We start from the raw sequence: 20,972 nt of genomic DNA on the forward strand, positions 1-20,972 counted from the left end.
CACACACACACACAGACAGACAGTCCACCGTGAGCAGGAAATCAGAGGATCAGCACTATTTATTGTGGACTATTGACATTGAATCAGACTCCGCAGAACATGAACGCACCACGTATACAAAACCACTGGGATAAATGATCTTCACGCCTGATTTATTTTACAGAGGAGAGATTTAAACCTTTGATCAGGGGGGCCAGGACTTCACACTGATTGTTCAGTTGGTGGGGGCATCATGTACTATTTATTTGGCCTTTGATGGTAGCTCTGATACTGCGGAGTAAAGCCAAAGTCCTGTCACAGACCTTACTTAACTTTTGTAGTTGTTATGTTAGAACTAGACACAGGTTTCAGTGTAGGTTTCTTTGTTAACTGATGCAATGTTTAGCTGTTTGCACAGCGTTTCCTATGTTTCCTATGTACATTTAGGGCATCCATAAGAAATGGTTCCCAGTGTCTTAGTATTTGTCCCCAACTTCATTGTCTGTGGTTTCTTAACAATATCACTACAGTTGATGGTTTGGGCTTTGGCAATAATGTTAGAAGTTGGCCGAAGACAGCATGTTGTTATAAAGTTGCCTACATTTTATTTCTTCCAACAATCTTTTACATTCCCTCAGCTGTTTAACTCAAACAGTTACTGGTTTACATGCACAAAACAGATATGTAGCCCACATTATTACACAAGAAGAATAGTTCTTCTTTTAGGTTGGATTGTCCACTTTATAATTTATTAATGACAGATGTTTAAAAGCCCTTCTGAATTATTAATCCCATTAATAGCAATAAATGATCTGATTGCAGATGAGTGGGTTGCCGGAGGGAATTGCAAATGGCCCAAGCAGGAGTCAATATTTAGAGAAAGATGCTCAGATTTGGGAAAGACCCTGGACTCTTGAAGAGATGCGGCAGAACAGTGCCAACTGGTCCTTGGCAGCCGACGCAGGGGTAAGTCAGATGTTTCTTCCCCAGCTCTGAAACACAGAAACATTACAGTAATTCATCCACATCTTCCCATATAGTCGTAGTAGAAATGTTGCAGAAATGCTTTGGGTATAATGTTACATAGCTGTAGATGAGAGGGTTGTGAAATCTGTTCTACTTTTGTGTTATGAAAGTAACTTTGCAACTGCTGCTGTCTTCATAGCTGTTTTTTTTTCCCTCACAGCTCTTTTTGTTCCTCCAAGAGTTCTCCCAGAGAATGCTGTCAAAGACGCACGAGATTGAAAAGCAGTTGGACAGTCTGATCCGTGACACCAAGGCCACAGACAGCTGCTTGCACTCTGTCTTTAACGACTTTCTCATGCTTTCCAATACACAGTTTATAGAAAATGTATGTATGAAACTTTTCTGTTCTACTTCAGTTTTGTCTTGTTATACTATAAATGATAAAAATGCCTTTTTACTTTCTGTTCACAGAGAGTATATGATGAGGAGGTAGAAGAGACTATTCCCAAGGCTGATGTGTTGGAGAAGCCGCCTGAGCAGGTATGAAGAATACAACACTGACCAGCCAGTACTGAATATTGCTTTTCAGTTTTACCATATTACCTTAGTACTCACAAGTCTTGTATTGCCCTGAAAATTGTCTATGTTTTCTCTGAAGGAGAAGACTCGCGAGCAGAAAGAAGCAGAGTTGATCCCTAAGATGCAGGAAGCTGTGAACTACGGTCTGAGAGTGCTGGAGTCAGCCTTTGAGCATCTGGACATCAAAGCAGGAAATTCTGACTCAGAGGACGAGGAGGTCACAGACAGAGTGGAGGCCATCCTGGAGCCCAAGGTGTGATCTGAATCTTGAAGCAGTAATTTACTGCAGTTACTGCACGAATGCATGTGATCATCTTTACATTAATGTACTAAAGCCTGTGTGTCTGTTTTTCCTTCTCTTACAGGATCTTTATGTGGACAGACCTCTTCCATATCTGATTGGTTCCCAGGCCTTCATGGAACAAGATGATGTTGGACTTGGTGACCTCTCAAGTGACGGTAATGCAGTCATGGCAGCTTCTTCCGGCACTTGTACATTATAGTGTTTGTTTTCCTCATGTTTATTTATGATTCTCTTTCCAGAAATGTCAGTTGACAGTGACAGAGACAGCGTGATCGAGAGCGAAGATGGCAAAGGAGCAGTTGTAAGATATTCTTTTTGCTTTTTTTTTCACAGTATATTTAAAGGTTTTTATTTTTTCATCTTGCACAGGAAAATAAACACCTTATTGCATTTATTTATTTAACAGCACTCAGATGAGGACTTTGATCAGGAGGAGGATGATGGTCACAATAATATTAAGAAGGTAAGCTGCCTGCCTGCCTGCTAAGCACATCATCGATTTATATTTTAACTGAACAGCTTTATAATTTTGGATCCTCCTCCCATGCTCACCTAGAAGTCCTCCATGTTGAGTTATGAGGATGATGAAGAGGAGGAGGATGAGGATTCTGACATATTTGGAGAATCAGACAGGGATGATGACGATGACATAAAGGTATGCCTGTTGAGTTGATGAGAGATGTCTCTGTGAGTGGACTGTCTTTAATTTCAATCTGAAATCATTCAGATACGTTGCTACCTCTCTCTGATCATTCTTTATTTCCGTTCTGCTGTTCTGTGTCACATTCAGAACACGGGCCCATCGTCTTTTGCCGATGAGCTGGCAGCCCGAATCAAAGGTGAACCAGTTAACAAACCAGAAGGAGATCGTGCATGTAAGTCATTATCAACCAAGTTGTAGTGCATCATTTCATTTTGAATTTACGTGACACTTTTTTTTTTTTTTTGTTCCTCCCACTCTTCATATTTGATTTAACAAAAAGACAGCATCAAAGTTCACATTTGAGATTAAAGTGCCATCTTTGCATGTGCATGGTCATGGATTTTGTGTTTCTACCATGTCATGTCTTGGAAGCATTGACATCTAAGAAGAAAAGTAAAGGCAGGAAAGAACCAAAGCCCGCAAAGCCACAGGGTAGGACTTTCATTCATCATCAGTGCAATTTAAACATTTTTTGTTTCATTTTGCATTAGTTATTACCACAGCAGGCCCCATTGTTCCCAGTATGCTGCTCAATATTGTTTATGTATATTATAACAGCAGCCGAAGATGACAGCGATGACATGTTTAAGCCACCAAAGATGGATGATGACGACTTCTCGCCATTCGGTGGGAAAGGTGGCCTCTTCAGTGGGGGGAGAGGCCTATTTGACGATGATGACGACGTATGTTAAACTAAATGGATTTTCAGAGCTCCCTTTCTCATTCAGTCCAGTTCTACATTACTTACAGAATTGTATTATGTTATCAGGGTGATCTTTTCTCTGACGCACCAAAACCTCCTGTGTCCGAAGAGAAGAAGGTGCTGAATGAAAGCATGAAAAGCACAGCTCAAACTGCTGGTAAGACCTGAGACTCTCGTAACAAACGTGCGAAGACATGTTAGATAAGATGGCTACAAACATATAGAAAATAAATGTACTAGCAGGTTGCCACATAATTGTATTGCCGAATCAGATACAGAATTTTCCTTCCTATATTAGTGCGAAACAATAAATATAGTATGAGCAAAACAACTTATTTTCTGTCCCAGAATCTGACAAACCTGGAAAGAAGATTCCATCGGGTGCCATTTCAGTATTCCCAGGTAGGAGCGTTTAATTGACAGCTGATCACTTTCTTATCTGCTTCAGCCTCCTCAACCAAACCAGCTCCCTTTCTGTCCACAGGTAACAGCCTGTTCAGTTCAGGGAATGACTCGGATTCAGTGGAGAGCAAGGAGAACGGAACTCCAGCTGCCTCCAGACAGCTTCCTGTGGCTGCTGTTAGTGGGGTAGGAGGAGGGCTGTTTGATGACGAGGATGAGGATGATGACTTCTTCAGTGGTAAAAGCCTGACAAAGTCCGACTCTGGTAAGTGTGAGAATAGGCACTAAAGTGTTACAGTCCAAGTTCAGGTGGGATCCTTATCCTGTCAAACCACTTTGTGTTTATTACTGACATTCTTTTTCAGCTGGACCGGAGAAATCTAAACCCAAGAAAGCTATTGACCTTTTCGATGAAGACGATGAGGATGGTGATATATTCAGTGAGAAGTACAGTGCGCCAGCTCAGAGCAAGAAGGAGGTAGTGGAAGAGCACGTTCAGCCTCCTGAGAAAAAGGTAAAGATCAGCATACACGTGTGGTTGAACGTGATAGTTTCCATTATTAATATTTTGTTTGGTGTATCTACATAGCGTTTTTTGACCCATGTTGATTATTCATTCTTATGTTTAGATGCCGGCAGGGGCAATCTCCATGTTTGGTCCTGGGACTAAAAGCTTGCTCAGTGAGGGCCTGAAAAAGCGCCATCCGTCTACCAGCGAGGAGTCTGAGAAATCTGAAGAGGTCTGAATCGATCATTGTCTAACAATATGCTCCTGACAAAATTAAATTTGGTGTGTTTTCACATGCTAAATGGAAGGGTTTTTCTACCAAAAATTACTCTATTGGGCTTCAATAACTGCAGTGTGTGCAGGCTGTCTAGCCTAAATTGTCAAAAGTTACACTATCCGCCAGTTGTAGGCCACAGTGTATCTTCAGTTTTTATATACAGTTATGGCCCAAATGCCTTCTCCTACATAAACTCGCAAGCTAATGTCTCAGGCATGGATGCCATTAAATTAACAGACCTATTTGCAGCCAGTATATTGGTGTTTGCTCAGAGTTTTCATATTCAAGTTCCGTCCGAGGAAAAGGCCAGATTTGATTTAGTTTGGAGTACACTGCTGGCCTTTACTCCTGTTGACACAGTTCAGTTCTCTTTGCCCTGTACCAGTATTTTCTTTCAAGACTGAAACCTCATACTTTTAAAAAGGAAGTTTAAGAATTTAAAAAGCCAAATTTTCATCCTCATGTCGTGCTTTTCAGAATGGGTCTGCTCCAGATGTTGGGAAGGCAGCTGTCAAGCAGACTCAGAAACCCCAAACCAGAGGTCTTTTCTCTGATGATGAAGACACACAGGTAAAGCTCTAAAACTTAACTAGAAAAAAGGTGTAATACAGTAATAACACATTTTAATTACACTAAATATGTATTTTCCTCCACAGGGATTCCCAACCACCCCTAAGAGCCAGTCTAAGCCTGAACCTATAAGCCAGAGCAAAACCAGCAAGGCCCCATTGTCATTATTTGACGATGAGGAAGAAGAGGTGAAAATAATTAACTATTTCAAAGCTTGATTGGCTTAGGCTTGTGTTTACTGTGAGTTACATTACAATAATCCGGTTCTTGACCTTGTAGGATCTATTCGCATCTGCAGCTAAATCTAAACCAAAACCTAATCAAGCTAAAGCCTCCACACCGCAACCCAGTAAGGCTGTGTCCAGCTCCCTCTTCAGTGATGATGAGGTACGAGAATACGAGGAGTAATATTTTACTGCTGCATAAAAACATTTCATGGAACTTACTAACATGATGCATTATTTTCGTGAATATTTGAATGACAGGACCAGTGGATGAGTTCTAGTAGTGCAGGGAAGCCAGAGGTCAAGACGGGAGGGATGAAGCCCAGTGTCAGTGCCCCCTCCAGCCTCCCCAGTGCCAGAACGTCTCACAAAAGCAGCCTCTTTGATGACGACGATGACCTGTTTGCTCCAACAAAAGAGTCAAGGTATTTACACTTATAAAGATTTTACTATGATTAGAAACAGAGTAAAAAAATGTCTGCTCACTGTTATAATTGCAATAAAATCACAGAAAAAGGTACTTTTTTAAAAACATTGTGTTATCTATGCTCTTCTTCTGTTGCTCTTCATATAGTCAAAAGAAGCCTCAGAGAGTTGCTCTCTTGTTTGAAGATGAGGGTAATGATGATGAAGATAAAGGATCCCTCTTTGGCATCAAACCTGCTGTCAACACAAACACTGCAGCCCCAGCTGCTAGAGTGAGTACGCTAACTTTATTTTTTTGTATTTTACATTTGTCAGTGACAAACAGTGTTGTTTTGAAGCGTGCCTCTAGTGGGCTTTAAAGCAGATTAATGAGTACAGAGTGAGAGACTTTCCTCAGCCCCTAGAGGGCCATTCAGATCCGAAAACAGCAAATCAAAAAATCAAGTTGGCTCTATAAGTTTGTCACACAGTAGTGATATTTCAGATGAGTTGATAGCTAATTTATTACACCATTTAATTTGTGTTATCTCCCATGTAACAATTAAATCATTTTAATTGCTTGTATTCTTCAGACTCCTGCCGTGGCCTCTCAGTCGCCCTCCCTGATGGAGAGATCAGAGGAGGTTGCAGTTTCTAGGACAGCAGCAAAGGACAAACCTTCAGAGCAGGAGAAGCCAGCGGCAAAGACCCCTGAGCCCCTCCCGTCATCGCCCTCGCCAGAGAGCGGTGACAGTAAAAAGAAGCCTGCTGGAGCAGTCAGTCTTTTCGGAGGCATCAACGTTCTTGCCAACAAGCAGACAAAGAGCCCGTTGGATGAAGATGACAATGATGACAGCTTCCTCTCTAAGGACAGCCCACCACCAAATGTTAAGAAGGAGGAGAAAAAGGAAGAGAAAGTCAAAACAAACACTGTTAGTCTATTTGATGATGAGGAGGAAGATGAGTCAGACTGGAATGATCCGATATTCACACCCAGTAAACCCACAGCAAGAAACACACTAAAGGTTTTTATGATTTACAGTCAATCTAATAATAGTGTGAAGAATTGATTTTAGTTGCATTGGTGTACCATTTCTCCTGCAGTTAAGGTATTACTTATTATTTATTATTATTTTTTTGGTCTTCTTTGTTTGTTTTTTAACAGCCTACAGAGGAGCGACCACAAGCAACAAGCACAGGCGTGTTCCAAGATGAAGAGCTGCTGTTCAGTCAGACGCAGCAGAAGGACAATGACCCAGATGTTGACCTCTTTGCCACCTCAGGGAAAGCTGCAGTCAGTACATTAGATTTCCTTATCCGTTTGCATGCAGACGTCTTTCTCTAGATGATAAGGATGATGAACATGATTATGTTTATTTTTTAGAGCTCCAAGCTCAGCTCAGTGAAGCCAGCAGCGCAAAGTCTGTTTGCAGATGACGATGAGGATGACCTCTTCAGCTCCATTAAGTCAAAAGCTCCTCCACCGGTAGCAATTATTAAAAACATTTTTTTAGAATTATGGTGGATTCCTGCTTCCCTAGCATCAGATATTACATTAGAAACCCCAACCCCAAATTTATATCAGTGGGAGAACTGACCTCTCTTGCTTTTTGTCTCTTATTTTCGTTCTCAGAAAGTAGCAGAGAAACCCAGTAAACCTAATGACAGAGCACCGCTAGCAAGTCCAGAATCCGTATCAGAGATTCAGGTGAGTCTACTGTAAACATATACTGTAGATCTAATAATAATGTCAGCTGTTTTATTTATTTGAGCCAAAAACACCTGTGTGACCTGCGGTTTTGAGTTTGGGTTACTTTTGCATTTTGTATTAGCTGGCATACCCTTCGATATGTTGTGTTTAAATACATCTAGAGTGTTGAAAGGTAGTGTTGTTTCTAGATGAACACAAGAAATGCCTTCATTGGATTAAATTCTGAACGTGCTGTAATCTGACCACACAGAAACCCGCACCAAGCCCTGTAAAACCTAAAGATTCCTCCTCAAGGATTGGGAAACTTCAAGTAATATTTTTGTTTTTATTGAATCAAACGTCTTTATTCTTGACATTTCACTCTGATTCCTCTTGAGGAAAGACTTTTCTGTTCCCACTTACATGTTGTCTTTCTTAAGGTTTCTTCTGTCTGGGCTTTTTCATGTTCCAACTTAGAAGCTTGGCTATGATACAACAGCTTGACAACCAAAATAAAGGAAAATTCTCTGTTTTGATTTGATTTAACTGCAAGATTTGATTGCGATTGCTCTCAGTTTCACAAGAAGTCCCTGCATCTTGCTGTTGCCTCATTTCCATTCACAGTCTTGGCTTCTCATTTTCCTCTGAATGATCTGCTTCTTGCATCCACTCTGAGAAACTTCATGAAAAGAGATTAGCTGCAAATTTTAAGTTTAGAGGCATAAACATGTACCAATGTAGTATATTTTAACTGAAAAGTCTGTTTAATTCACCTTTGGTCAGTACTCAGGATTCAATGATTATATTGGTGCATCTGATCTTATCATATTCAGGCCAATCTGATGATCAACCCTGCTGCGTTGCTTCCTGGTGCTGTCCCCAGTCTGCCAGGGGCCATAAGTGTACCCCCTGGCATGGGCCCTAGTTCCTCCTCTGGGGTGTCCAGCTCCAGCCTGACCCCCAGCCCTGCCACAACCCCTGTAGGAGCCCAGACAGAACGCGAGGGAGCAGTGAGCTTTGACTCCCCGGTCCAGGTTGAGACACTGCAGAGTGCACACAAGGTGGGTTTATTAAGTCTGTTATCTGTCTTTTAGTTGCTTTCCATTGCTTGGATTTCTGATGTGATACTGTGAGTGCAAATCTTCTGTCATGCAGAGTCGTGTCAAAGGTTCTCTACAACGGAGACCCCAGTCCAGAGCAGCGAGGCAGCAAGCAGCCCAAAGATCTGTAGTGGATACAGAAGAGACCCTGGATGGAGATGTCCCTGGGCCAAAACCCAGTCTGTCTGGTTCAGTCTTGCCTCCACCAGACAAGTCCAGCCAGACGCCTGTCAGTCCGACACAGTCTAACTCAGCAGCAAACACAGCCTTGCCCGCCTCCTCATCTTCTCATTCTTCTCTCTCTGAAACTTCCCCAAGACCCTTTTCACTGACACTGCCAGTATCCGCAAACGCTGGAAAGAAAGACTCTAGTAAAGACAGCAGCAGTACCAAGGTGCTGCCATCTTCTGACGAGGATGATCTTTTTGGCTCCGACGGTCTGTTTGGGGCCACCTCAGTCTCTAACACGCCCTCCACCAGACCAGCCACCAAGACTACACCACCTCAGTCCAGTAGCGATGTGGGATTGAAGAAAGACCAAGACAAAAGCACACTCCCGTCCATTTTTGATGACAACACCGATGACCTTTTCCAAAAGGTCAAGCCAAGGTCAACCACTAAGAAAGCAACGGCCTCCTCCTTTTTGGAAGATGATGATGATAAGGACATCTTTGGAGTGAGCAACAGCTCCACTCCCACATCCACAAGTAGCAAAGAAATCAAGAGCAGCAGTAGTTTTTCAAAGCCGGACATCTTCAAGGTACCTGTTATTTTACATTGATGGTAATACTATCAAGGTTTTCTGTGCCTTCATTTCTTTCCTCATCAGCTGAATCTCTGTGTTCTCAGGATGAAGTAGCCACTGTGCCTAAAGTTCACAAGAAGCACAAAGAGAAGACCGTTGATGCCAGCTTGTTCGATGACAACATAGACATTTTTGCTGACCTGACAGACACTTTAAAGCCAAAACAGAAGTCCAAGACAAAGGGAGAGACCAAGTCAATATTTGATGATGACATGGGTAAGCAACAATAAAACAGGCATTCATGCTTCCTGTAGTTTACCTTCTTTTTTCTTTTCGAATTGGCATATTTAACTAAATATTTTGTCCATCTGTCTCTGTTCTTTAAAGACGACATCTTCTCACCAAGCACAGTAAAACCAGTCACGAAGGCCCCCCAAAAATCAAAGAAAACGCCACTGTCTCAGGAGACCAGTACAGCAGCGGATTCAAGCAACATATTTGACGATCCACTTAATGCTCTCGGTGGGAACTGAACTGTTGTTTCTGAGTAGCCAGATTTGTACAATTGTGGATTCATTCTTTTGCCATTTGGATCGCTGAAAGATTGGAGATCGGATACACTGTTGATAGAGTATTTATTCATATGAATTCATATAAATACTGTGGCTTATTTTTGGCGTATATTCTCAAATGAAAATGATTCCAGTTATCATCCGACGGCATCATCTCTGCATCAGATCATATTATGTAACAGTTATTATATACTGTTCATCTTTATTATACATGATAGCACTTTATAAGCATACCATATGCTTAGCCTCAAAGCCTGCAGAAATTAACAGTAAATTGTTTTGTTTGTTTTGAAGATGTTTATCCTTTTGGCTTTTCCATGTTGAGATTCCATGTCTTTGAGTTTGTGCCATATCATGGTTATGAGAAATCAATGTGTTTACTTACTGTCTTAGGCATTTTGACAATGTTTTTATTAATAAGAAATTCATCAATTTCTTAACTTTGGCTGTGATGAAAAAGGAAATTCATTTTTAATAACTAAAAAGAAACATATTTTATGCTATCTGAAATGTGTGTGATTATTTCCAGTCAGGTCTGTCTAGACTTAAATATTGATCAGTGTCTGATGTCAGCAGGAAGCTTATTCCGAAGAAAGGGAACTTTATATCGCTGATAGACACCATTTCTGTTTCATTATTGGATGATTAAGGTTTAGTGCTTTTGCTGTGGTCAGTTTTATTAAAGCAAAAAAAGGAGGAATTCAAGCTGCTCCCTTGATAGCATTTAAAGAGGACCCACGTGGCTGCTAGAAACTATATAACCTTTCCACAGTAAGGATTAAGTAAAAGCTCCAAAAGCTGTGAAAGCATAATTCGTGGGTCAGTAGGTTTTGGATGGCATGGGACTACAAATTGACACACATTTGGAAACAGACATTTGGGAGGAGATATAGTGTCATTAACATATTTGTACAGTAAAAAAAAATTCTTTTATGTGAACATTTTAGAGACTGCTCAACTTTTTTTTTTTTTTTAAGAAATGTTTTCATTTTTTTCTTCTTAAGATGAAGAGGAATCAATTGTTGACCCACACAAACTGGTAAGAGACAGCGATTGTACCAATGATGTAACCACATATCTGATGGATTTTTAAACCTGTGATAATTACAGATATAATGAATATTTGGAGGATTGTCACAGAGAGGATGTGAAACTCTCTCACCCAGAGACATTTGTGATCCCACCCACCTCACCCAATTGGTTCCTTTGCCTGTCAATCAACCGAAGTCACACAAAGGTGTTGTTCAGACGCCTTTGACAGGTATGAAGATGTCGACAACAAGGGCCACGGCGACCGACCACAGTTGACAGTCTCGTTTGTACCGCGTGTGGTTGTTTTTTAAAGGGTTGAACGTGATGAAATGCTGCTCGGTTTTGAACGCAAGGTCAGCCTCGACAGCCACACCGGGACTGAAGCCCGTGAATGTAGCCTAGCAGCCTGCTAGCCAACCACGGAGAAAGGTGGCCATTGTTTGAGTTGTTGGCTGACATGGCAACGAGAGCTAATGTTAGCAGCGTCGGCTAGACGTGCTTCACTGCCGTGTTATTGCAGAAGATACTGGTGAGTAGGTTTTCAACGATGACATGCTACCGTGAACCGAGGTTTTCATGTGTGTTGTGGACACTGGAGGTATAAATACTGCGTGTGTGACCTTTCTCTGCTAGCGTTAGCCGCCGGAGTTGTGTTGAGACGATTGCCAGCCCCATTCATCTCCGTTGTCATTAGCTGAACCTACTTTTATCTCTTTTTGTTGACCTGTTCTTGTGGCTCCTGCTGGGGTGGTGCGTTCAAACACGGTTTTATGTGAGGTTTAATGTAGCTAGAGGCAACCTGTCTGCTCACAGCGCCTGTAACTTGACAGCCTAATCGTTTTCTTTAGACAATGGCCTGTTATGACAAGCGTTAAGTCAGTCAGCCTTTTTTTATTATTATTATTGAGACCCTTTTTTATTATTCAGAAAACTGACGACCCTCATTAAGAGACATATTTTATGGATATTTCATATTAATTTCAATACATAACAGTATAGAACAACTAATACACTGTACCATGAACACATAATGGTGAAAGTAATATTGCATTATGAGTTTTCTTGATATTTTTAGGGAAACTTTTATACAATTTGTCTGTTTTTATATATGTTTAACTTTTTAACAACCATGCATACTTTATATTCTTCTTTTTTGACAGATTCTGTGTTTGTTTTCTTCTAATTTTTCTATTAGCTCTCTGATAAACGGCCTCGTCCTGCATTTGAAAAGTTCAAACAACCAGAGAATGAAGACTCTGTAAATATAGCTTGTGTTCTGGTCTTCACTGTGCCTTTTTATAACTAAAATAATAATCTAAACATTAAAAAATACCAATGTAATTCTGTTTTTCTACACACAAATGAATGAAATGCTTAGATATAGGCCTTCTGTGTATATTGTATATGTTTTCTTACTCCCTTTATAATCAAGAAGGCCTTGTGACCCCTCGTGAAGCTTACGTGACCCCCAGGTTTGGAACCACCTCATTTATGTGCATGTCTGGTTACTCGCTTTTCTGTCAGTCCCTAGTTAATTGGAAGATCTCCATTTAAATGCTCAGTGTGTTAAGGGCCGTGGACAGTAGCTTGTGGACGACTGTAATTCTGAAACACACAGGGACAAGATAATATAATACGTGGATTATACAAAATAACATTATTTCATTTTCAGAGTAGTATGATCGACCTGGCCTGCCTCTGACGCAGATTAAATGTAAGATGTTGGTTCGTCAAGTGACACAAGAGGTGATCTGTCAAAGGCTGCGGTCAGGCAAACGACATCTCATACCACTGATGGGCTTATGTGACACACCTGATCTTCTTGAATTTTGGCCGGGGCCTTAAATGCTGCCCTGAATGTTTTATGAGAGGGTTGCACGTGTCTGCTGCCACTGATACATGCCTTTGTTCTAAAACAATTGCTCCTCAATTTAAAGCATACTGCAAGAAAGTCTCAAGGACAGTTTTTATCACATATATGGACATATTTTTATGTCTGTTACCACTGGTCCATCTGTTGTTACCTAAAATACTATCCCATCAGGTTCATACCTTGTTATGTTATTCATTATATGAATATTGCTCACAGTTGTGAAGCATTCATGTGCAATCCAAACTGACTTGGCTATCAGAGTTTAGCTTTTGAATGCTATGTGAATGCTAAGCCAGCTGGAAAATGTAACATTTCAAACCAAATTTCAGACTATCACCAATATATTTTCAACCTGTGGGAACACACGCTGTACATGCATTAAATGTAAGCCGTTGCAGGGGCAGAAAAATGGTTAAACTAATCAAACCTTCTTAAAAGTTCTGATAACCAGGCAGTGATTTTCATTCTTGTTTCTCACAGATGAGTTCATCCTGCATGATGTGTGACGGTCGTGAAGCCAGTAAACAGTGCCTGTCCCTCTCTCCCTCATCTTGGGCCAGCCCCCCCATTTAACCATCCCTTGAAGTCTCTCTCCCAAACTGCCAAGATGACCGACAGGAAGGAGCCACCCTTCTTTAATGACGACAGTGTGGGAGCTTTTCACTATAAGCTCCCTTTCTATGACACTATGGAGCTCTTCATAGAGACCCTTACAGGGACCTGTTTTGAGCTGCGCGTGTTGCCCTTTGAGGCTGTCATTTCAGTCAAGGCGAAGATCCAGCGGCTGGAAGGTACAAAGCTCACTATATATGTATGGTTTGCATGTTTTAGTTTGCTCTTATGGAGTAGTGTCTGCAGTGCTAGTTGCACTTATTGAGCCAGCAAGCTGCATCAATTGTTTGATAGACTGAGAAGATAAAACCTTAATATTCAATCTTTTCTGATTTTTCCTAATGTATAATTCAGTGTATATAGGCACTACAAGCCTTGTGCTCCAGCAGTGGGTGTTCATAAAATATCACTTTTACCCATTACATGTATTGCTATGGTTGTTCTTCTTGTTTATACAAAATCAAAATGTAGGAAACTAGTGAGCCGTGTTGATTCCCAAAGTCAAAACATCTCGGAAATTGTGGAAAAAGGTCAGGCATTTTGCAGACGATGCCTGACCTATAATGTCATTACCCCAAAAAAGTCTGTGGACTCACCTGTTGGCTTGTGTCCCAAGTGTGGCAGCGGAGACACCACGAATGAACACTCCGTTCTGCAGTGTAGTTTAGGATGAGGCTACGTGGGTCGAGTAGGAATTCATTTGAATGAATTATGTGTTTATTCAAACTTGATTTTTTTTTCGGTTGCCCTCTGAGCTTGCTTTTTTGTAGATCAAGATGACCTTTCACATCAACATTCTTTGCTGGTGTTTTCAGTTTTGGTCAGAAAGGCCTCTCTGTGCTCTGTGTGTGAGGAGGTGTGTCAGCCAAGCCTGTGTGTTTGTGATGGAGCATACCACTCTGCAATGAAAAGACCACTGCTCACTCACTAACACTGGCTCACCTCCAGCACCGGGTCATTGAGTTCACTCATTGTGGGCTCAGACAGCTTCCTGACTACGCATACACTCGTCTCATACAATCTTATTCCAGGGAGTGCCTCTAGAGGGGCTTTCTATGTATTCAGTTATCATCCCTCTACTGGAGTCTTATTATGTTGCTTTATATTTAGTAATAATAAAATATAGACACATAGGAGTCCAACCAACCTCATGTATTTGAAAGTTTTAGCTGTAAGATAAGCTGACTAACGCTGAGATAACATTAGCACATCAAATAATTTTGTACTATTTAAGTTGACAGTGCATCTGCAACTGTGATTTGCCCTTTTTCAGCAGTTACATAGTTCTGTCTTTAGGGGGCAGACATGAATCATCTTTAGTGTTATATGGATGCTTCTGTTGGTAGCCTTCCCATCTTGCCTCTCTGTCAGATTAGTGAACTTAGTCTTTGAAATATGAGCAGGCTCTTGTCAACTTTGGTTGTTTTCTCTCCTACCTTCTCTCTAACTGTCTGTAAAGGTATCCCTGTTGCCCAGCAACACCTTATCTGGAACAATGTGGAGCTGGATGATGAACATTGTCTGCATGACTATGGGTAAATCTATTTCTCCCGACCCTTTCTGTCCTTCAGAGCACCGACACAGACAGCGAGGCTTGGTAGAGCAATTACTAGCAATATGTTTGAAAACATGCTGTTCATTAAAAATAATTTGCATGTGCACTTCAAAAGCCTTTCTGCTCTGGTGGTGACTCAGTCTTAATTCAAGTCACCATGTTCTAAATGAGCCAGAGATGTAGAGCTCGATGAGACAAGTGACGTACTGGTCATATTTAGAAAGCTCGTCCCTCCACTGTTGTCACTTTATGAGATGCAGACCTCACCCTCCAGTGCTCTGCTGGCTGCAGATGGTGGTATTGTTACGAATGCTTGTCACTTCATTTTCCACATGAACAGCCTCTGGTGAGATCTTGCTAGGCTCGCCTATCACACTGCAGCATGCTTTTGAAGTTTTAGAAGCAGAGGGGTAGCGTAGGCAATAAAACGTCTGCTCATATGAAACAAATGTTCCAGTGGAACTCCCAGTCGTGCACTTAATTTAATCTGGAAATCTTCCTGACCCTCGAAGTGCTATTTACTTCAGATCGGAGCCTCTCCCCTCTGCAGCATATTTACATTTAGAATAAAATGCTTTATTCTGTGGCATCCTGATATTTATTTGTTTATTTCACTCCCATTAGAATCACATGCACTTGGGAATGGGTTACAATACTGTTTGCTTATTCTGCTGTTTTGATCATCACTCTGGTTGTTTGCAGCATTGCAGAGGGCTGCACTTTGAAACTGGTCTTAGCTATGAGGGGAGGCCCAATTAACACCAGGAGAGGTAAGGAAAATACCAAAGAAGTGCACAGTCACATTATAGCAGGACATTTGTAGTTAAGAAATAGTAAATTACCAGATACATTAGGGAAATAAAATATGCTGTTTTTCCGCTTTTAACCACAGAATCTCCTTTATTCTTTTATCAGTAACCATGGAAGATCCTATCAAAGAGGTTGCTGACTTGATGGAGAGCACAAAGGAGGAGGGTTGGGAGAAAAGCCTGTCAAACAAGCAGGTTACGTTTGTGGTCTATCGCGAGGGCGATCAACTAAACTTCTTCCGAGTGGTCGACAGGGGAGATGGCACCCTGACACCGCTGTCTGAATCTCTAAGGTTGGGATATTGTCATGGTGTTTATGTTGTTTTTAAGCTCAATTATTGTATCATTATATTAATGTCTTTCTTAATTAATGCTTATAAAAGCAAACCAAGGTTTTCTCATGATGGTCCTCATTAAACATGCAGTAACTAACATCAGAAATATAAACACTGTGCATCGTGACTGTCGCATCGTGTTCTGAGTATTAGGAATGCAGCAAGGAAAAAAAGAAGGCACAATTGAGGAACAAACATGATACATCAAGTATAATTATATAATTGTACAGCCAGTGTTATATTGAGTACTTAACATTATTCGAAGGTAGTTGGCAGACCTTCTGAGTTCATGTCTGTTGTGGTGACAAAGGTTGCATTGAGCAGCGCCACTGAACAACCTGCTGTTAAGGAAACAGATTTTTAGATCACTAATAGGAGTGTTTTTGCCTCTTCATGTTTTCAGTGGCGGCTCTGTGTACAATGTGTGTGCAGAGGAGGAAGAAGATGGAGAGAGTTGTGCAGCTGCACAGCAGAGCCTTGAGAACTCTATAACCATGAGCAAAATGAAGCTACTCAAAGCCAAGATGGAGGACATGAACCTCAACAAGAAGGTTAGAAGCTATGATAATTACAGAAACATACTGCCTATCGGGCTGCAAATGTGGCATCCACACAATATTTAAATTTTCCTTTAAATTGCCTTTTTGTTTTTAAATGTAGTGATGCTATTAAACACGGCATCATGCCCTTTATGTTACAGATGTTCTTCAAGCTGGATTCTTTTTATAGCTGTATTTTCTGTCAATAAAATAATGAACATCGAATTATGATTAATTTTGTCATCACATAGAATCCTGTTTATCATAATCATAGACTACAAATGGTGGCCCACAACCATTTTGCATAATGCAGATGTACTGCACCAAACACTCATTTGCATGAGTTTGTAAGAGGAGAGAGTAAGTATCCTAGCTCTATAATGTTGCTGCTTCAATAATGACTCGCAGTGTAAATCAAGTGATGAGATAACCACTATGATTTTATAATTTTACAGAATGGAGACAAATACTGAAAATGTACATTACACTTGAGAGGGTAGTGTGGTATAATGACTGTCTCTGTTCTACAGCCGAAGAAGTCAGCAAAGGTAAAACCACGGCCCCCTGTCAGCCCACATCCTTTCGGAGGCTCTCTAGGACCTTCCAGCACAAGACACCACCATCGCCTCTTTCGTTCCCTCCCCCAGATCAACCAGCCTCGGCAGTCAAATGCACAACTACCTCCAATAGCAGACAATAAATGCGTAGACCCCTCCTTGCCCTCTGCTGCTGCAACTTCTTCCCACTTGTCTATCCCTAGACGACCCCCTCCTTCTTACTCCTCACCTTCCTGTTATATGCTTCAGGAGGAGGAGCCATGGGAGACATGCCCACCATTTGCAAAGATCCGACCCCCTCCCAAAGTGTCCCGGTTGGACATTGGCAGCACCAGGTTGATGAGGGACTGTGTGTACCCTCAGCTCCCCCCTCTGTGTATCAGGGGGCCATCTGAACCCACCTTTGACCCAGCTGAGCCTGCAGCCGAGGCAGTCGGGCTGGGTTTGTTAGAGGAAGCTGCTGGGCTGGTGGTGCCAACACAACCTGGAGCTCCGTTTGGGGAACTATCAGACCCTCTGAGTCTGGATGTGTCCACCCAGCCAGAGGGAGGTCGCCGGTCCCTTGAGGTTGGGGCTCCACACCAGCTGCCGCTCTCCCCTTCCCCACTCAGCACGTGGACACTCGGGACGAGTGATACACTCACCAGCAGAGCTGATCGGACACAGCTTGGCACATCATTTCATATCAGCCCTCCATCTCCATTGCCAGCCGACGTCTCACCATCCGCTTCTACCAGACCGCTGCCTCAGCCTTTCGATTCCACTCTCTCCTGTTTCCAGTCCAACCTTCAAGCACAGTCTTCGGCACAAGTGAAGCCAGGCAACACATCCCCTCCATCCACGACCTCATCAACTCATCCACCACGCCTCCGTGGTGTTAAAGTGGAGTCACCTGGCAAGAGGCCAGAGCTTATCTCCAAGAGGGAAGCAAGGGGCATCACTAAGATGGCCAACCAAGCCTGTAAGGAGCCACTGGGATCCCTGAACAACTCTGAGCTCTTGGCTTCTCTCTCTACAAGGGCTCCAGACAGCAGCAGCAGCAGGGATGGAATTGGAGAGAGTCTGGGACTTGCACTGGCATTGCCTCCTGCCACTGCCTCAGGACAGGGCGGCCTTGGCTCCAGGCTGCCATCCATCCCAACTAACAGGCTCTTTCAGGATGATTTCATAAGACAAATATCACCGATGCAACGAGCAGCAGCTTCTTACATGGTGAGTATCACTAAGTGTCAGTGTTTGCTGCTGAGAAAATAGTTTTTAATGCTAAATTTGTTTGGTTTGAAGCATCTATGTGAGTCTTCAAACAATGTATTCTGCGAATTGCTCTCACTTAAATTTGAGTAATAGTGACTGACAGAACTTGGTCTCGTTCCAAACCACAAAGGTAGCAGACAGTTAAAAGTAAAATAGAAGTGGGGGAAATGAAATTCTTTTTGCTATAATTATGTTTATATGACGTGCACTGAATTGTTCATAAGCACATGATAAGATCTCAATCTGATCGATTCAGTATATATATTGAATTGGTAAGTTTTTCAATATCCACTGTGACAAATTTCACTGAGATTCAACTGATCAGTCATTTAAGATATGAGAATTGTCGGTCACAATATCATGACTACAGCAAAGCACACAATGTAATGATAAAAGAATAAAATATTCACACATTGCTTCTCCTTAGAAACACTATCAACCCATGTGTGATACAGTACACACACTGTATTTAAAGTTGAATTGATATAGTGTGAAATGAATTCCATTCAACTTTTAAATCATATTTGCAGCATACACATCAAGTCATTAAGTTATTAAGGTATTCTGTTAGGAATATCAGTTTTCTCAATATGTCTTTATCCTGCTGCATAAACACACCTTTTGTGGGTGTAGTGAAGCCTAGTAAAGATACTGTACATAATTTCAATTACTTCACCAGTGATAGTGACTAATTTAAGCTATTTTGAAGAAAAGAAAGAAAAAGCACTGCAAAACTTCTATTGATTTTCTCTAAAATATTGTGGTGTTGTTGTTTTCTCAGGCCACCAACGCTCTTGCATCAGCTGGGGGAGTCATGACCTCTTTTGGGAGAATGGGTAAGGGAGACGCACAAACACTTTTTTCTTCTTTTTCTTTAGTTAGTAGTATATAAGGAAATTGCTGCATATACAGCTGGATATCAGCAACAGAAGGCGCCAGGCCCTACACACAAGCACTCACTTATTTTTGTCGGACATTGATATGCTTGGACTATTCAGAGAATATGGATAAATACACATGGATCAATATAGCAAGTACTGAGTCAAGGGTCTCCATTTTCCTCTATTACTGGACATTTGTATCAGTATCAGTGCTTCCCACAGGCGGAGAATTTATTGGTGGTGGTCAAAAGGTTGATTGCAAACCGTATTGAACAACCCAACTAACAACTGCACGTAAATGACTTTTCTGTTAGTCTCTACTTTCAACTGCATTTACACACAGAGTTGTGAAATTAATAAACAAAAATGGGAACATAATCTTTTGGTTCTGGCCAAACGTATTTGAGTGGACTTCCAAAAAATATTTCATCTAATAGAGACACTAATTATGCTGAGTCTGGTGTTCAGAGTTATTCAAAAAAGATTAATTTACTCCTCAAGCTTATGTTTTTTAATCCTAATTGAACTTATTGGGTCTGTTTTTTTTTATTAAAAATCAAGTCTGAAATTGGTCATTTACATATATTATTCAGAATGTTTCTGAGACACCATTGGCAGTAATTACAGCTTTTGGTCTTTTTGGGGTCACCTTTTTAGCAGCTTAAAACAAAAGCACCGCAAGGGTGAATATTTCTCTCATTCTAACATGTAGAGGCCCTTAAGCGCTGTAACAATATATGGGAACTGGAAAAGATTTCCAAGATTTGTCTATATTTTACATCTTTCATGATTTTATCAATAAGGACATTTTCTACTTCAGATAATTCTCTACCTCCCATTTTTTCACTGCAAGTAACTGCTCCACATTATCTACATCTGAACCAACCAGTCAGACCTTTTTTGTAATGCTTTTTAACTTCCTAATAATTTCCCTGAGGTTTCCTGGAAGAAACTATGTAATTCAGTTCTAACTACATGGAACATAAAGTGTTCACTTGAAAGTTTCCAGTTATAAAGAAATGATGCAAAGGGTTTCAAATAACCTATTTTCCCTATAATTCTAATAATAATAATCATAATCATAATCATAATCATAATAATTACTACTGCATAGTTCTTTGCAAGGAAACTTTCTTGGAAAGTACAGACTTGTAAAATAAACCATTTTAATTGGTTGGAAAGCAGATCTATTCATAGAAACCCATTGTGCTCCAGCTACACCAGCTTTCACAAATATATCATTGTGCTCAATTTAAAATACTGGAACCTTTCCGCTGTCATTGGTGATTGAGCTGCAAGGCAACACAAACAAAACACAAGTCAGCAGTTACAATACAGATATCAACACTGACAGCAAGTGAAACAAGTTGAGATAGTTAAGTTACAAAAAAGGTACCTTTCTCTACAGTGCTGCTGTGTGTATCAGAGCCTCTGTATTAAATGAGTGGGATTAGGATTGGGAGCAAGGAAAACTTCACTTAATTGGGACAACCTTTAATTAACTGTAACTAAATAAGTCCAGGTTTTTTAATATTGGTGTAAAATGTGCTTGAGTTTTCTGAATATATTTGAAACCCCCTCTATGGTAGCAGATTCGAGTGCACGACAATAAAAGATCCAATCCACGCCAGCTGCCTGTCAGCGAGCTTCCCCTGTCTTCATCCACAGAGCTGTCGTTTTATCTTATGTTATCTGTACTCCCCATCGGCTCACAAGACGGAGCCGAGCTGCATGCTTTCCACAGACACGATTACACGGATACAAGCTGATCCATAAACCCGGTGTTCCCTACTGGGCA

The 20,972-nt window shown here is 41.2% G+C and overlaps 2 protein-coding genes across 3 annotated transcripts in view; both read left to right on the forward strand.

The window, feature by feature from the left end:
* The window catches only part of washc2c (WASH complex subunit 2C), a 10,793-nt gene extending 568 nt beyond the window's left edge, over window positions 1-10,225 (forward strand). Inside the window, exons 2-31 of one of the 2 annotated variants that reach the window (XM_035663080.1) lie at window positions 802-945; window positions 1,166-1,330; window positions 1,417-1,485; window positions 1,604-1,777; window positions 1,890-1,983; window positions 2,068-2,129; window positions 2,235-2,291; window positions 2,385-2,483; window positions 2,619-2,703; window positions 2,904-2,963; window positions 3,090-3,214; window positions 3,301-3,391; window positions 3,583-3,636; window positions 3,719-3,901; window positions 4,002-4,150; window positions 4,266-4,376; window positions 4,899-4,991; window positions 5,078-5,179; window positions 5,271-5,378; window positions 5,477-5,640; window positions 5,790-5,913; window positions 6,214-6,645; window positions 6,786-6,914; window positions 7,005-7,106; window positions 7,254-7,328; window positions 7,582-7,641; window positions 8,144-8,371; window positions 8,466-9,170; window positions 9,260-9,431; window positions 9,543-10,225. In XM_035663080.1, coding sequence (XP_035518973.1) covers window positions 802-945; window positions 1,166-1,330; window positions 1,417-1,485; window positions 1,604-1,777; window positions 1,890-1,983; window positions 2,068-2,129; window positions 2,235-2,291; window positions 2,385-2,483; window positions 2,619-2,703; window positions 2,904-2,963; window positions 3,090-3,214; window positions 3,301-3,391; window positions 3,583-3,636; window positions 3,719-3,901; window positions 4,002-4,150; window positions 4,266-4,376; window positions 4,899-4,991; window positions 5,078-5,179; window positions 5,271-5,378; window positions 5,477-5,640; window positions 5,790-5,913; window positions 6,214-6,645; window positions 6,786-6,914; window positions 7,005-7,106; window positions 7,254-7,328; window positions 7,582-7,641; window positions 8,144-8,371; window positions 8,466-9,170; window positions 9,260-9,431; window positions 9,543-9,688 — 4,362 coding nt within the window. In that variant the 3' untranslated portion in view covers window positions 9,689-10,225. The remainder of the gene's footprint in view (window positions 1-801; window positions 946-1,165; window positions 1,331-1,416; window positions 1,486-1,603; window positions 1,778-1,889; window positions 1,984-2,067; window positions 2,130-2,234; window positions 2,292-2,384; window positions 2,484-2,618; window positions 2,704-2,903; window positions 2,964-3,089; window positions 3,215-3,300; window positions 3,392-3,582; window positions 3,637-3,718; window positions 3,902-4,001; window positions 4,151-4,265; window positions 4,377-4,898; window positions 4,992-5,077; window positions 5,180-5,270; window positions 5,379-5,476; window positions 5,641-5,789; window positions 5,914-6,213; window positions 6,646-6,785; window positions 6,915-7,004; window positions 7,107-7,253; window positions 7,329-7,581; window positions 7,642-8,143; window positions 8,372-8,465; window positions 9,171-9,259; window positions 9,432-9,542) is intronic. The other variant, XM_035663081.1, reaches the window with a different exon arrangement.
* Window positions 10,226-10,932: 707 nt separating this feature from the next.
* zfand4 (zinc finger, AN1-type domain 4) overlaps window positions 10,933-20,972 on the forward strand; it is a 12,427-nt gene continuing 2,387 nt past the window's right edge. Inside the window, exons 1-8 of the mRNA XM_035663082.1 lie at window positions 10,933-11,288; window positions 13,113-13,423; window positions 14,704-14,779; window positions 15,502-15,569; window positions 15,715-15,901; window positions 16,347-16,494; window positions 17,013-18,251; window positions 19,075-19,129. Of these exons, the coding sequence (XP_035518975.1) occupies window positions 13,240-13,423; window positions 14,704-14,779; window positions 15,502-15,569; window positions 15,715-15,901; window positions 16,347-16,494; window positions 17,013-18,251; window positions 19,075-19,129 (1,957 nt within the window). The 5' untranslated portion in view covers window positions 10,933-11,288; window positions 13,113-13,239. The remainder of the gene's footprint in view (window positions 11,289-13,112; window positions 13,424-14,703; window positions 14,780-15,501; window positions 15,570-15,714; window positions 15,902-16,346; window positions 16,495-17,012; window positions 18,252-19,074; window positions 19,130-20,972) is intronic.

This window comes from Morone saxatilis, unplaced genomic scaffold (assembly GCF_004916995.1).
Source record: "Morone saxatilis isolate NCDOM2014 unplaced genomic scaffold, NCSU_SB_2.0 Contig19, whole genome shotgun sequence".
Classification (NCBI taxonomy): Eukaryota; Metazoa; Chordata; class Actinopteri; family Moronidae; genus Morone; species Morone saxatilis.